General features: G+C 43.0%; 2 protein-coding genes across 7 annotated transcripts in view; both read left to right on the top strand.

Annotated features, from left to right (window-relative positions):
* LOC106572792 (ATP-dependent 6-phosphofructokinase, muscle type) overlaps window positions 1-3,230 on the top strand; it is a 75,893-nt gene extending 72,663 nt beyond the window's left edge. The window contains exons 18-21 of the mRNA XM_045696381.2: window positions 1,094-1,205; window positions 1,659-1,758; window positions 2,321-2,426; window positions 2,770-3,230. Coding sequence (XP_045552337.1) covers window positions 1,094-1,205; window positions 1,659-1,758; window positions 2,321-2,426; window positions 2,770-2,956 — 505 coding nt within the window. The 3' untranslated portion in view covers window positions 2,957-3,230. The remainder of the gene's footprint in view (window positions 1-1,093; window positions 1,206-1,658; window positions 1,759-2,320; window positions 2,427-2,769) is intronic.
* A 250-nt stretch (window positions 3,231-3,480) lies between these two features.
* On the top strand, window positions 3,481-13,850 carry LOC106572729 (integrin beta-7). Of its 6 annotated transcripts, none has more exons than XM_014147165.3 (19): window positions 3,481-3,572; window positions 3,785-3,837; window positions 5,164-5,214; window positions 6,342-6,411; window positions 6,516-6,595; window positions 6,828-7,011; window positions 7,808-7,978; window positions 8,334-8,497; window positions 8,679-8,759; window positions 10,232-10,390; window positions 10,465-10,560; window positions 10,681-10,770; window positions 10,866-11,006; window positions 11,256-11,446; window positions 11,824-12,062; window positions 12,286-12,496; window positions 12,785-12,966; window positions 13,128-13,288; window positions 13,488-13,850. In XM_014147165.3, exons 4-19 carry the CDS (start codon window positions 6,345-6,347, stop codon window positions 13,599-13,601), a joined length of 2,331 nt encoding a protein of 776 aa, XP_014002640.1. In that variant the 5' UTR covers window positions 3,481-3,572; window positions 3,785-3,837; window positions 5,164-5,214; window positions 6,342-6,344; the 3' UTR covers window positions 13,602-13,850. The 6 variants fall into 6 exon arrangements, with proteins under 6 accessions (XP_014002640.1, XP_045552343.1, XP_045552340.1 ...); XM_045696387.2 differs by having other exon boundaries at window positions 5,138-5,214; XM_045696384.2 differs by having other exon boundaries at window positions 3,489-3,572; window positions 3,773-3,837.
* Window positions 13,851-13,999: the final 149 nt, after the last annotated feature.

Here is a 13,999-nt window from a genome sequence, read left to right as displayed (position 1 = left end):
TTTTTCTGAGGTCTTGGCTGATTTCTTTTGATTTTTCCATGATGTCAAGCAAAGAGGCACTGAGTTTGAAGGTAGACCTTGAAATACAGCCAGAGGTACACCTCAAATTGACTCAAATGATGTCAATTAGCCTATCAGAAGCTTCTAAAGCCATGACATCATTTTCTGGAATTTTCCAAGATGTTTAAAGGCACAGTCATCTTAGTGTATGTAAACTTCTGACCCACTGCATTGTGATGCAGTGAATTATAAGTGAAATAATCTGTCTGTAAACAATTGTTGGAAAAATTACTTGTGTCATGCACAATGTAGATGTCCTAACCAACTTGCCAAAACTATAGTTTGTTAACAAGAAATTTGTGGAGTGGTTGAAAAACGAGTTTTAATGACTCCAACCTAAGTGTATGTAAACTTACGACTTTAACTGTATATCAGTGACCCCAAGTTTACTTCAGTATAATGGTTATTATATGAAAATTTGCGCATAAAGGTGTTTCCACCTCAATTTCACACATAATACATTTTACCGACACAAAAAGATCCCACCGTCTCTTTGCCCAAACGAGAAAACCCTGGAGTGTCAGGCCCACCTCCATAGCCATCTTTCATCGAGGATACATTTACATTTTAGTCATTTAGCAGACGCTCTTATCCAGAGCGACTTACAGTAGAGCGCATACGTTTTATTACATTTTAAATACTGGTCCCCCGTGGGAATCGAACCCACAACCCTGGCGTTGCAAGCGTCATGCTCTACCAACTGAGCTACAGTGGGATAGTCATGTGTATCCTACCAGAGTCCTTAGCAGAATAGTTTTAACGCCCTTTAATGCTTAGATGGAAACCTGGTTATAGTAAGCAAATAATTCCTCAATAAAGCAGCTATCAGCAAAGTCAGTGCTCGTGCTCTGTATCCTCTTTGTGGTCAGGAATGAGAACTGCAATGCCATGCCAATTCAACTGTAAATAAACAGTATATTCATGTTTTGATCTCATCTATACTCCTTTCCTCTGTGTCTCAGGAATGAGAACTGCAATGCCATGCCAATTCAACTGTAAATATACAGTATATTCATGTTTTCCTCTGTCTCAGGAATGAGAAATGCAATGCCAACTACACTACAGACTTCATCTTCGCCCTCTACTCTGAGGAGGGCAAGGGTGTCTTCGACTGCCGCAAGAACATCCTGGGACACATGCAACAGGTCTGTTAACAGTCTGCTCACAAATGGCACCCTATTCCCTTTATAGTGCACTACTTTTGACCAGGGCCGTGTTCAAAAAAGTGCTCTATGTGCCATTTAGGATGTAACCACAGTTTCAATTAATTACAAGAGTACTCCTAATTGGGGTTAATTCCATTTCAAGTAATTCAATTGAGAAAGTAATCTGAAATTCCAATTCCAATTTTCCCTTTCCCAATTACTTATAAAGCTTAACCAGAACATGAAGTACGTAGACTTTAGTTGAGTAATCCAACCTCAACTCTCCATCTCTCCCCTCTAACTCTCCACTCCCCTGTACTCCCCTCTCCCCCTCCATCTCTCCCCTCCCCTGTCCTCCACTCTCCCCATCTAACTCCCCTCTCCCCCACTAACTCTCCCTTCTTTCCTCCCCTCTCTTCTCCCCCCCACCTTTGTCCTATTCCCTCTCCCCAGGGCGGAACCCCGACACCTTTCGACAGGAACTTTGGTACAAAGATGGGCTCCAAGGCTGTTCTGTGGCTCACAGAGAAACTCAAGGAGGTGTACAGACATGGTAAGACAGGCTGTGGGGTGTCACCATGAACAGATACTAAGATAAAGGAATGAGCGGCATATTGCTGCACCCAAATACACATCGTTTTGAATTCACTCTTAGGAAAAACGGTTCCAAAAGGGTTCTTCGGCTGTCCTCATAGGAGAACCCTTTTTGGTTCCAGGTAGAACTATTTGGGGTTCCATGTAGAACCCTCTGTGAAAAGGGTTTTACATGGAACCCAAAAGGGTTCTACCTGGAACCTAAAAGGGTTACTCAAAGGGTTCTACAATGGGGACTGCCGAATAACTGTTTTAGGTTCTAGATAGAACCCTTTTTGGTTCCATGTAAAACCCTTTTCACAGAAGGTTCTACGTGGAACCCAAAATATTTCTACCTGGAACCAAAAAGGGTTCTTCAAAGGGTTCTACTATGGGGACAGCCAAATAACTGTTTTAGGTTCTAGATAGAACCTTTTCTTCTAAGAGTCTAGTTTTTACCTGCTGATACCAGTTGTTTGTTTGTCTCATTGAGTATAACGCTATATGACTCCATCTGTCACACTGCCTTCTCTCTCCTCCAGGTCGTATCTTCGCTAACACCCCAGACTCTGCTTGTGTGCTGGGCATGAGGAAGAGAGCACTGACCTTCCAGCCGTTGGCTGAGCTTAATGAACAGACAGACTTCGAGTAAGATCCTTTCATCCTCAGAGATTTCTTCTTAGAAACTCCAGGCACTATGACGCTAAAACACGAGAGTGGCAGTTGCTGACTGTTGCTCACTCTCCTCAACATTAATTGAGTCATACTTTAACACACTGTTCATACTGATCCACAGTTCAAGTGGATATTGTGAGTGCATATCCCTCAACTAATATCCGTTTTGAAAAGGAACATTCCCTCTTCTCTTTCTGACTACATCGCTGTTTTCACATTATGTATGTAGACATAATGGTATGTAATGAATAAAAGGTCAAAAAGTGGTGAAGTGTCCCTTTAACATCCCTCTACCCCCCTCTGCTGTCCTGTCCAGGCACCGCATCCCCAAAACATCGTGGTGGCTGAAGCTGAGGCCAATCATGAAGATCTTGGCTAAATACAACATCAGCCTGGACACATCTGAGCATGCCCACATGGAACATGTGATCAAGAAGAGGGTGTCGATGCCCGCACCACTGATGAAGAAGCACAAGGAGGAGGTAGAGGAGGAAGAAGAATAGGGGGAAGAGGAGGAGCAGGAAGAAGAGGAGGAGGAGGAAGAAAAGTCATTTATTTTTGTTACATGTATGTGTGTTTTACATGTATGTTTCTAGATTAATTAATCATCTGAACCAGTTACATTATTTTGTGCCCGTTGTTTCCTTTCTGATCTTGGTCTTCTCAATAATTTTTCCTCACGCACTCTTTCTTCGCATCTCAATCAGTTAACTCGGTGGGCTGCCCTGCTCTGGGAGCCAGTTTTGCCTTTCTTCAAGAATTAAACACTTGTTACTATTTTGACTCTTGTGATTTATTTTTCCATGGTTTACAGTATTTTAATGCTTTTCCTCTCCAATAAAACAATAGTGCAATATAATGACATTAGAATCATAACATAATCTTAAAAAAGAGGTTCAATGTTTTATGTGGAGTACTGGCTGGTGGCCGCCTTGCAAAATAGAGAACTCACTCAGCATTCAGATGCTAAACGTGATCATATGCAAAGGAGGGACCCACCCAAAGTTTCATGTGTTCTCACATCTCACCCAAACTTGTCAAAGAGGGACCTTTCCATCAGACAGACAACCTAAACTCAGGATTCCTTCTCCATGCCCTCCTACTTCTACTGTCACCTTGGTAATGTATCTTTACATTCATTACCTTTAGAAAAACTGATATTTGAACTGATATTTGAAAATAAAATAAACCTTAACCTGACACAACAAATAAGATTTTGGCAAAACAAACTAACAGTTAAAAATAAGTAAATAAATTAACATATTGTTAGGACCTTGCCTCAATGTTCACTTCACCTGGGACGTCCCTGATATCCCCAGCCTGTCTTGCAGAAGGAGATTCCAGAACTGAGAGACAGAGAAGTGGATGTGTTGGTGCCATCCAGGTTTGTCAGTAATTTTTACGACTTAAAGTGCAACTCAAGTCCGAATCCAGCCGACTAAAAGTCACAAGGACACTACTGTAACCCGACTCTTTATCATCGAACTCATGAAAGCTCGCATATTCGTATTCATTCCTTTACACTTGTGTATATATGGTAGTTGTTGTGAAATTGTTAGGTTGTATTACTTGTTAGATATTACTGCATGGTCGGAACTAGAAGCACAAGCATTTCGCTACACTTCCATTAACACCTGCTAACCATGTGTATATGACAAAAATTTGATTTGATTTCTAACATGTCTGTCAAACTTTTCAATTGTTCTTAGCTGAAGAAAACTTGGGCTCACTGGTCAAATCGTGTTGGTTAGGAGTAGGAAACAATATAACTGGCTGCTTTGTAAATATATTGCTAACACTAAAGAGTGTCTTTGGGACTGTTTTCATATATTTTTGAAAAGTGTAAATTTTATGAAAAAGTACGTAAAACAAACTCATGCTGAGTAGCATTGATCACTCATCTGAAACAGTGTGTTGACCCTATCTCTGTGAAGAAGAACTGAAACTACAATAACAAGAGTGTAAAAGGCAGCACCTCTCTCTGTCTCTCTCTCTCTACCTCTCTCTCGCTCTATCTCTACCTCTCTCTCTGTCAGTCTCTCTCTCTCAATTCAATTCAAGGGGCTTTATTTTACATGGGAAACATATGTTTACATTGCCAAAGCAAGTCAAATATATAATAAATACAAAATGAACAGTAAACATTACACACACAAGATCCAAAAGAATAAAGACATTTCAAATGTCATATTATGGATATATACAGTGTTGTAACGATGTGCAAATAGTTAACGTACAAAGGGGAAAATAAATAAACATATATATGGGTTGTATTTACAATAGGGTTTGTTATTCACTGGTTGCCCTTTTCTTGTGGTAACAGGTTACAAATCTTGCTGCTGTGATTGCACACTGTGGTATTTCACCCAGTAGATATGGGAGTTTATCAAATTTGGATTTGTTTTCTAATTCTTTGTGGCTCTGTGTAATCTGAGGGAAATACAGTGCATTCGGAAAGTATTCAGACTCTTTCCATTTTCCCACATTTAAAAAAAATTGATTATATATTTTTTCCCTCATTAACCTACACACGACACCCCATCATGAGGATGTGAAAACAGGTTTTCAGACCAGAGCCCAGACCTCACAACCATCAAGGGCAATGGGTTCTAGAACTGATACAAGGATTTTTTGGTCAGATCCTAATTGGTATGTCGAATTTTATGTTCCTTTTGACGGCGTAGAATGCCCTTCCTGCCTTGTCTCTCAGATCGTTCACAGCCTTGTGGAAGTTACCTGTGGCGCTGATGTTTAGCCCAAGGTATGTATAGTTTTTTGTGTGCTCTAGGGCAACGGTGTCTAGATGGGATTTGTATTTGTGGTTCTGACAACCTGACCTTTTTTGGAACACCATTATTTATGTCATACTGAGATTTACTGTCAGGGCCCAGGTCTGACAGAATCTGTGCAGAAGATCTAGGTGCTGCTGCAGGCCCTCCTAGGTTGGGGACAGAAGAACCAGATCATCAGCAAACAGCAGACATTTGACTTCAGATTCTAGTAGGGTGAGGCCGGGTGCTGCAGACAGATGCCAAATTGAGTCAAAAGCTTTTTTGACATCAACAAAGGATGAGAAGACTTTGCCGTTGTTTTGGTTTGTTTGTCAATTAGGGTGTGCAGGGTCAATATGTGGTCTGTTGTATGGTAATTTGGTAAAAAGCCAATTTGACATCAATCAATCAAATTAATTTCTAAAGCCCTTTTTACATCGGCCGATGTCACGGAGTGCAATACCAAAACCCAGCCTAAAACCCCGAACAGCAAGCAATGCAGATGTATAAGCATTTTCACTGAGGAAATGTACGAGTCTGCAGAGGATTTTCCCAAGATTGCTGTTGACGCATATCCCACAGTAGTTATTGGGGCCAAATTTGTCTCCACTTTTGTGGATTGGGGTGATCAGTCCTTGGTTCCAAATATTGGGAAAGATGCCAGAGTTGAGGATGATGTTAAACAGTTTAAGTATATCCAATTGAATTTGTGGTATGTATATTTTATTATTTCATTTAGGATACCATCAACACCACAGGCCTTTTTGGGTTGGAGGGTTTGTAGTTTGTCCTGTAGTTCATTCAATGTAATTGGAGAATCCAGTGGGTTCTGATAGTCTTTAATAGTTGATTCTAATATTTGTATTTGATCATGTATATGTATATGTTTTTGTTCTTTGTTATAGAGCCAAAAAGATTTTAGAAAAGAACTTTAACTCTTCACGTTATAGTTTAGTGTTGCCATTTTCTCTCGCTCCCTCGCTCTGTCTCTACCTCTCTCTGTCTCTTTTTCAATTCAATTTCAATTTAATGGGCTTTGATGGCTTAGGAAACATATTTTTACATTGCCAAAGCAAGTGAAATAGATAATAAAATGCCTCTCTCTCTCTGTGGGCAGACAATGAGAAAGTTGTGGCTGACTGTGGTGGTTCTTCTGATACACTTCACTTCACTGAGAGGATCTATGGGTAAGTGGCGATGCACATAGCTAACGAAGAACCCATCCTCTGAAAGGGTGTGTTTTTCACAGACAGACTGCATGCCTCTGTGTCCATGTGTGTATGCTCTCTAGTCCTGGATGGAAGATGCCTGTCTAAGCCCACCTGTACTGAGTGTCTGAGAAGCCTTGGCTGTGCCTGGTGTAAACAGAAGGTATCTCAATCTGTTATTGTTTTTTACATTTGTTGAGAACATTCTACCAGGCTTTGAATTACTTTGGTGTAGGTTACACTCAAAACAAACCTCCATAGCAATAACATACTTATATACAGTATGTATCAACAATATTCATATTAGTCCACAGATCCTTTACACGCCTCTCTATTCAAGCAGAAACTTTCAAGCCGTCTGTCAAAGTTGTGTTCTGTTGACCTCTGACCTGCAGGGTTTCCTGGCGCAAGGGGAGCCAGACGAGCGTCGCTGTGACAGGGAGGAGGCTCTGAGAAACAGACACTGCTCTGACGGACAGATCCTGAACCCCCAGCCTGCAATACGGAGCAGGGCAGAGGAGCCAATGGGGACCGTGGTCCAGCTAGAGCCACAGAACCTCCACCTTAAGCTAAGAGTCGGTGAGGCCTTAGGACTTACACGTATGGACGCACGGAAGCCGGGAAGGCACACTCTTAGAGTCGGTACACACATTCCAAAATGGTTATGCGGCTGTCCCCATAGGAGAACCCTCTTTGGTTCCAGGTAGAACTATTTTAGGTTCCATGTAGAACCCTCCATGGAAAGGTTTATACAAGGAACCCAAATAGGTTCTACCTGGAACCAAAAGGGGTTCTTCAAAGGGTTCTGCTATGGGGACAGCTGAAGAACTCTTTTTGGTTCTAGATAGCAATTTTTTTTCTAAGAGTGTAGGGACTGAGGACTCACACACATGCAGGCACACACACACACACACACACACACACACACACACACACACACACACACACACACACACACACACACACACACACACACACACACACACACACACACACACACACACACACACACACACACACACACACACACACCCTGAGTCGATGAAGACTGTAGACAGCGGACAAAACAGGTTGAAAAGAGGTCATTACAACAAGAGAACAACCAGTTCTGGTGAGGATTTAAACTTCTACACATTATCCCCACTGATTGGTCCACTGATTATTATAGGGAAATCAGAGGACATTTTAGTATATCTTATCTTAGGCTAATATTACTATCTCATACAATATGATATTGATTGTTGATAGCCCAAAGCCTAAGTAAGTATAAAATATGTATAATCACATGCACATTTGATGGTTGATGAATAAATCAATTATTCTCATCACTTTTCCTCTTATCACCCCTTATCACCCTCTTCTGTTTAAATCCCAGGCATGCCCCAGTCATTCGAGGTGAGGTTCAGGCGTTCAGAGGGTTATCCCATAGACCTGTACTACCTGATGGACCTGTCTTACTCCATGAAAGATGACCTGGAGAACATTAGGAACCTAGGACTGGAGGTGGTCACTGCCATGAAGAACATCACCAGTGCTGTCAGGATAGGTGAGTGTCACTGTTATGGGGCTATGGAAGGTGTTGCTCTCAAACTTCTTGTGTCTGTGCATCTCAGCTCCATCACTCCATCACATCAACCGGTAAGATTATATGACCCTTGAACAGAGCATACAATTCGCCCATCAGCCCAACTCAACCAATTCATGCAGAGGAAAGTTTGCCCACTTTACCGTTTTGATTTGGACTGAAAGTTCATGCCTGATCCGATCGGAACCTGTTGACAATCCCTGTCAGGTTCAGGCTAATCTCATCCATCAGCCAGCTGCAGCAGTTGAGCCTGGGGATGAGGTTCACACTTGGGGTCAAAACTCTAGCGCTCATAGTGTTCCTCTATCCCCCTCAGGCTTTGGTTCCTTTGTGGATAAGGTGGTGGACCCCTACGTCAGTACAGTGGAGGCCAAACTGGCCAACCCATGCATCGAGGGGGGCAAAGGCCCCTGCCAGCCTGCCTTCAGCTTCAAACATGTACTGAAGCTCACTGAGGACGTTGAAGAGTTTGAGAGGAAGGTGAGCCAGCAGAGTTACTTACGACTTTGAATTCCTCGTAGAACATCACTTCCAACTCCAGTCTTCTTCTTCTTCTTTTTGTCTTGTTTTCCTTCTTCTTCTTCTTCTGTCCTGCACCATTGGTTCAAGGTATTGCCATGTCAGTCCTTTATTAATTTCCTGTTCTGTGTCACGCCTTTAGGTGAGCAAGCAGAGCATCTCCAGTAACCTAGATGGCCCAGAGTCAGGCTTTGACGCCATCATGCAGGTGGCTGTCTGTCAGGTAAGAACAAATGGCTGACTGGTGTTTCAATAGAACTCAGAACTGTATTTTGAAAATAGAGTGAGAGAGAAAACCGTGGAAAAGAACAGCAAATAAGAAGCTCATTGAGCCTTTATGCACTGGCCTGGCCTAAGTATATCTAATCACATAGAACAGCATACTGTACATATCAAATCATCTCATTTTATTTGTCACATGCGCCGAATACAACAGGTGTAGACCTTACAGTGAAATGCTTACTTACAAGCCCTTAACCAACAATGCAGTTTTAAGAAAAACTTTTTAAAAAGTAAGAGATAAGAAAAACAAGTAATTAAAGAGCATCCGTAAATAACAATAGCGGGGCTGTATACACGGGGTACCGGTACAGAGTCAATGTGTCAATGTGCGGGGGCACCGGTTAGTTGAGGTAATTGTGGTAATTATGTACATGCAGGTAGGGTTATTAAAGTGGCTATGCATAGATAATAACAGACAGTAGCAGCAGCGTATGGGGGGGGGGGGGGGGGGGGTGCAAATAGTCTGGGTAGCCATTTGATTAGCTGTTCAGGAGTCTTATGGCTTGGGGGTAGAAGCTGTTTAGAAGCCTCTTGGACCTAGTCTTAGCGCTCCGGTACCGCTCGCCGTGTGGTAGCAGAGAGAACAATCTGACTAGGGTGGCTGGAGTCTTTTACAATTTTTAGGGTCTTCCTCTGACACCACCTGGTATAGAGGTCCTGGATGGCAGGAAGCTTGGCCCCGGTGATGTACTGGGCCATATGCACTACCCTCTGTAAAGCCTTGCGGTCGGAGGCCGAGCAGTTGCGATACCAGGCAGTGATGCAACCCGTCAGGATGCTCTCGATGGTGCAGCTGTAAAACCTTTTGAGGATCTGAGGACCCATGCCAAATCTTTTCAGTCTCCTGAGGGGGAATAGGTTTTGTCGTGCCCTCTTCACAACTGTCTTGGTGTGCTTGGACCATTTTAGTTTGTTGGTGATGTGGACGCCAAGGAACTTGAAGCTCTCAACCTGCTCCACTTCAGCCCCGTCAATGAGAATGGGGGCATGCTCGGTCCTCCTTTTCCTGTAGTCCACGATCATCTCCTTAGTCTTGATTACGTTGAAGGAGAGGTTGTTGTTGTCCTTGCACCACACGGTCCCTACCACACGGTCCTCCCTATAAGCTGTCTCATCATTGTCGGTGATCAGGCCTACCACTGTTGTGTCATCAGCAAACTTAATAATGGTGTTGGAGTTGTGCCTGGCCGTTCAGTCATGAGTGAACAGGGAGTACAGGAGGGGACTGAACACGCACCCCTGAGGGGCCCCCTTGTTGAGGATCAGCGTGGGGGATGTGTTTCCTACCCTTACCTCCTGGGGGGCGGCCCGTCAATCCTAGTCAGCACAATATCTAAGTCATTGTTTCTATATACTGTAATATTGTATGTACTGTATATGTAGTTTAAAACCCTCGACCCAACCCGTCTGTAGGATGACATTGGCTGGGGTAATGTAACTCGGATCCTGGTCTACACTTCAGATGATACCTTCCACCTGGCAGGTGATGGGAAGCTTGCTGGGATCTACCAACCAAACGACGGGAAATGCCACCTGAATAGCAATGGGCTCTATAATAAGGACACCGTTTATGTGAGTGAACCCTATGTCCGTCCCTAGGAAGCTATCTCTTCTCACAAACTAACCTCCACACAAATGTATTTTAGGACTATCCCTCAGTTGGACACCTATCTCAGGTCCTATCAGCCAATAACATCAGGCTGATCTTTGCAGTGACAGACCAGAACATTGAAAACTATGAGGTAAGGAATTCAGTTACTGAAGACTTGAGTTCGCTCCCTTAGCCAATGTCTAAAACTTTTGGTTACGGTGTGCCCTAATGAACATGACCCTGAAACTCCTTTTCTGAACCCCCATCCCAGGCACTCAGTGAGATGATCCCCCAGTCGGTGGTGGGCCTCCTGGAGGATGACTCCAACAATGTTGTTCAGCTCATCTCTGAGGCCTGCAACGTGAGTCTATTTATACCTACTGCACAAACCCAACTATGGCATTTCAGTTGTACTGAAAGGTTAATGATTACCTCCTCCACTGATGTCCTCCTCAGAACCTATCGTCTTCCATCCTCCTGGAGCACCGTGACGTCCCACCAGGCCTGGGGGTCTCCTACAGCTCCCACTGTGGTGATGACAGGCTAGCTCAGGGGCAGGACAGAGGGGAGTGCAGTGATGTCAGAATCAATCAACAGGTAAAGCAACTGGCAGGTTAAATACTGTGGCAGTAGCAACGTCCTCTAATAATGCCCGGTGAACTGTATACTCAAAAAGCACCGTCATCACACTGACTCAGAAAAGCCAAGGTATAATTCTAGGTTTGCACTTAGTCATCCACTACAGTTAACAAAAATGTGTTTACAGCATGTGGTGACCCAGGGGACCCATAACCAGACAAATAAAAAACTGCTTTTATGACCCCTATTTATCATTCTACTGTATAGGTCAATTTCACAGTTACTGTGACCAGCTCGAGCTGTCTGTCCAAGACAGAGTCTTTCATCATCAAAGTGCAGGGTATCAATGAAGAGCTGAGGGTTACCGTTGAGACGCTGTGTGATTGTGACTGTCAGGACTCCGAGGAACAGTCATCCCAGTGTCATGGCAATGGAACATTCCACTGTGGTATCTGTAGGTAGGTAGTGGCACCCAACTTACAGCCGTGTTGATTTTCACTATCTTCAGCATCAAGTTGTGTACTGAAGAGTGACATTTCATCATCTTGCTGCTGTATGTTGGTTGAAATTTATGTGATGCAGACATCAGTGCTTTGTTGAAACCAATAACCTTGCTCTTTGGGTCTAGGCCGGGTTACCGCATAGGTCTTTGTGACAACTGCTGATGTAAAAAGGGCTTTGAGAATACATTTGACTTATAGAATCACTGTGTGAAGGCCAAAAGCTGAAATGCGTTGGATCTATTTTTAACAGTAAAGAAGCTTTTTTTATTTAATTCCATTGTCCTCCAAGAGTTGCTGAATCTCCTCTCTACTTGACCTTGGTTGTTTTACAGCTGTGATTCAGGACACACAGGCCAGCGTTGTGAGTGTGAAACACAGCCGGACAAAGACACCAGTCTGGCCGTAGAGGCCCTGTGTTCACCTGCACAGACAAACAGCACAGGCACACCACTGTGCAGCGGCCGTGGGAGCTGTGTGTGTGGCCAATGTATCTGCTGGGGCCAACACAGGGGCCAACACTGCCAGTGTGACGACATTAGCTGCAACCGTCACAACAACATGATCTGTGGCGGTAAGGGGAAGTTAGGTTTAGAATGGGGGTGTTTAAAATGTCCTTTAGAATGTGTTTTTCACCTGGTTTCACTGCTTTTTCTTCTCAACCACTTTAGTTTAATATGCTGAAAATGATTATCCTATCCGGCTCGAAAGAGCTGAAGAGGGATTTTAGTACAGTCTGTATTGAGATTATTAATGCCCCTGTATGTGTTCTGTCTGTGTATATGTGTGTTCTGCAGGTAATGGGAAGTGTGACTGTGGTAACTGTGAGTGTTTCCATAACTACACAGGCCCTGCATGTGAATGCTCTACCCTCACAGATCAGTGCCAGACCAGTAACGATGGAATCTGCTCTCACCGAGGACAATGTGAATGTAATGAATGCCATTGTCACCCTGGTTTCTTTGGCAGGCACTGCACCAAGCCCCTGGCACCATGTGACACATACCGGTGAGATAAACCTGATGTACTATATATGCCACATAGCAGATGCTTTTATCCAAAGCAACTTGTATGTAATCCCAGAGGGAATTGACCCCACAACCTTTGCACTCTTACCAATAGAGCCATACAGGACATTGTATCTTCCAAATATTAGTCCATGATCATTTCAACAAGAGCAACGTATTACTTCAACTACAGTTTTGTTTCCACGCAATTACTATTAGTTGGTTGCTATATACTGTATATTTGAGTACGATGGACTAAATAAAACATTTTCCTTGGTGCGTGTTTTAGGGCCTGTGTTGATTGCATGTTACATGAGTCAGCCATAAACATGTGTCACCGTCGCTGTGGCTCTGCCAAGCCTATCCGCATCAATGGGACTCAATCATTCACCTGTCAGGATGATACTGTACGCTTTAATGTGGAACTCATAAATACTGGTGACATTTTTGTCTACTACACAGATACTTCAAGTAAGTTTTATATTGTCAAACTGTAAATAATAGAATAACTTTCTTTTCCCCATAGAGAACTTCCGTACATTATCTGAAGCCAATCCTAAGCAACACCCATTGGTAATAAATCGTGTCTATTTTGTCTCTTGTCTTGTGGTGTCTTCCTCAATTCCTGAAAGGAGGGATTGACCCATGGATTATAAACATGGGGAAGGCAGTGGTAGGAATCGTTTTACCGGGTGTCATCATGATAATAATCTACCGGCTGATGTTAGAAGTGTCCTACCAGCGGGAGCGTAGAAGGTTCCTGAAGGATAAGGAGAATATCTGTTGGGAAGACGTGAGTACAAGAAAAGAGAGAAAGGGACAATTATAATATGCACCATCCAAAAACACAGTCAAAAGTAGAAAAAGGCAACACGAGTGTGATTCAAAGTTTTGGGAGACATTTGCTGACCCTTTGAAGGACAAAAACTATGTTGACAGGTTGCTAGGTTGAAAAGTGGTTTTTCCTACATTTTTTTATTTATTTATTACAGACTCAAAATCCACTGTTCCAAGAGGCCTTGACAACATTCACCAACCCCATGCATGTGTTGGAGCCAGATGCAGATTGTGCTACATCAACCTTTGGGAAAATAAAACAAATGTGATGTGGTCTATTATGGCTCAGCTGAATTGCTGTAGGAGATATGATACTTGGTGGGATTTTTATGTGGCTGAAGATTTTTTGTTGTTAAATGTACATGTGAAAGAACCCAAGGAAAGTGGTGTTCTACTTTGTGTTTGAATAGTAGCTTTCATAATCCTGCCAAAATGTAGAACATCACATCACACTCTATCCAGTGATCCTCTGAGATGAAATAAATGGTTTAGAAACGTTATAGCTACTCCCCTAAAAATGTGTTGCCATTCTTTGATAAAACGTACAAATGTATCGTAGCCTACAATAAAAGTACAGTATTTCAAGAAAGAAAAGACGCTACTTGTTTGTTTATCCGTTTGTCAACCGGAAACAGAAAATACGAGCGATCCAAAGGTCATTTCCAGC

This window comes from Salmo salar, chromosome 15 (assembly GCF_965601325.2).
Source record: "Salmo salar chromosome 15, fSalSal1, whole genome shotgun sequence".
Lineage (NCBI taxonomy): Eukaryota > Metazoa > Chordata > Actinopteri > Salmoniformes > Salmonidae > Salmo > Salmo salar.
Note: the sequence above shows the minus strand (reverse complement) of the source record. Positions and strands in the feature narration are given on the sequence as shown.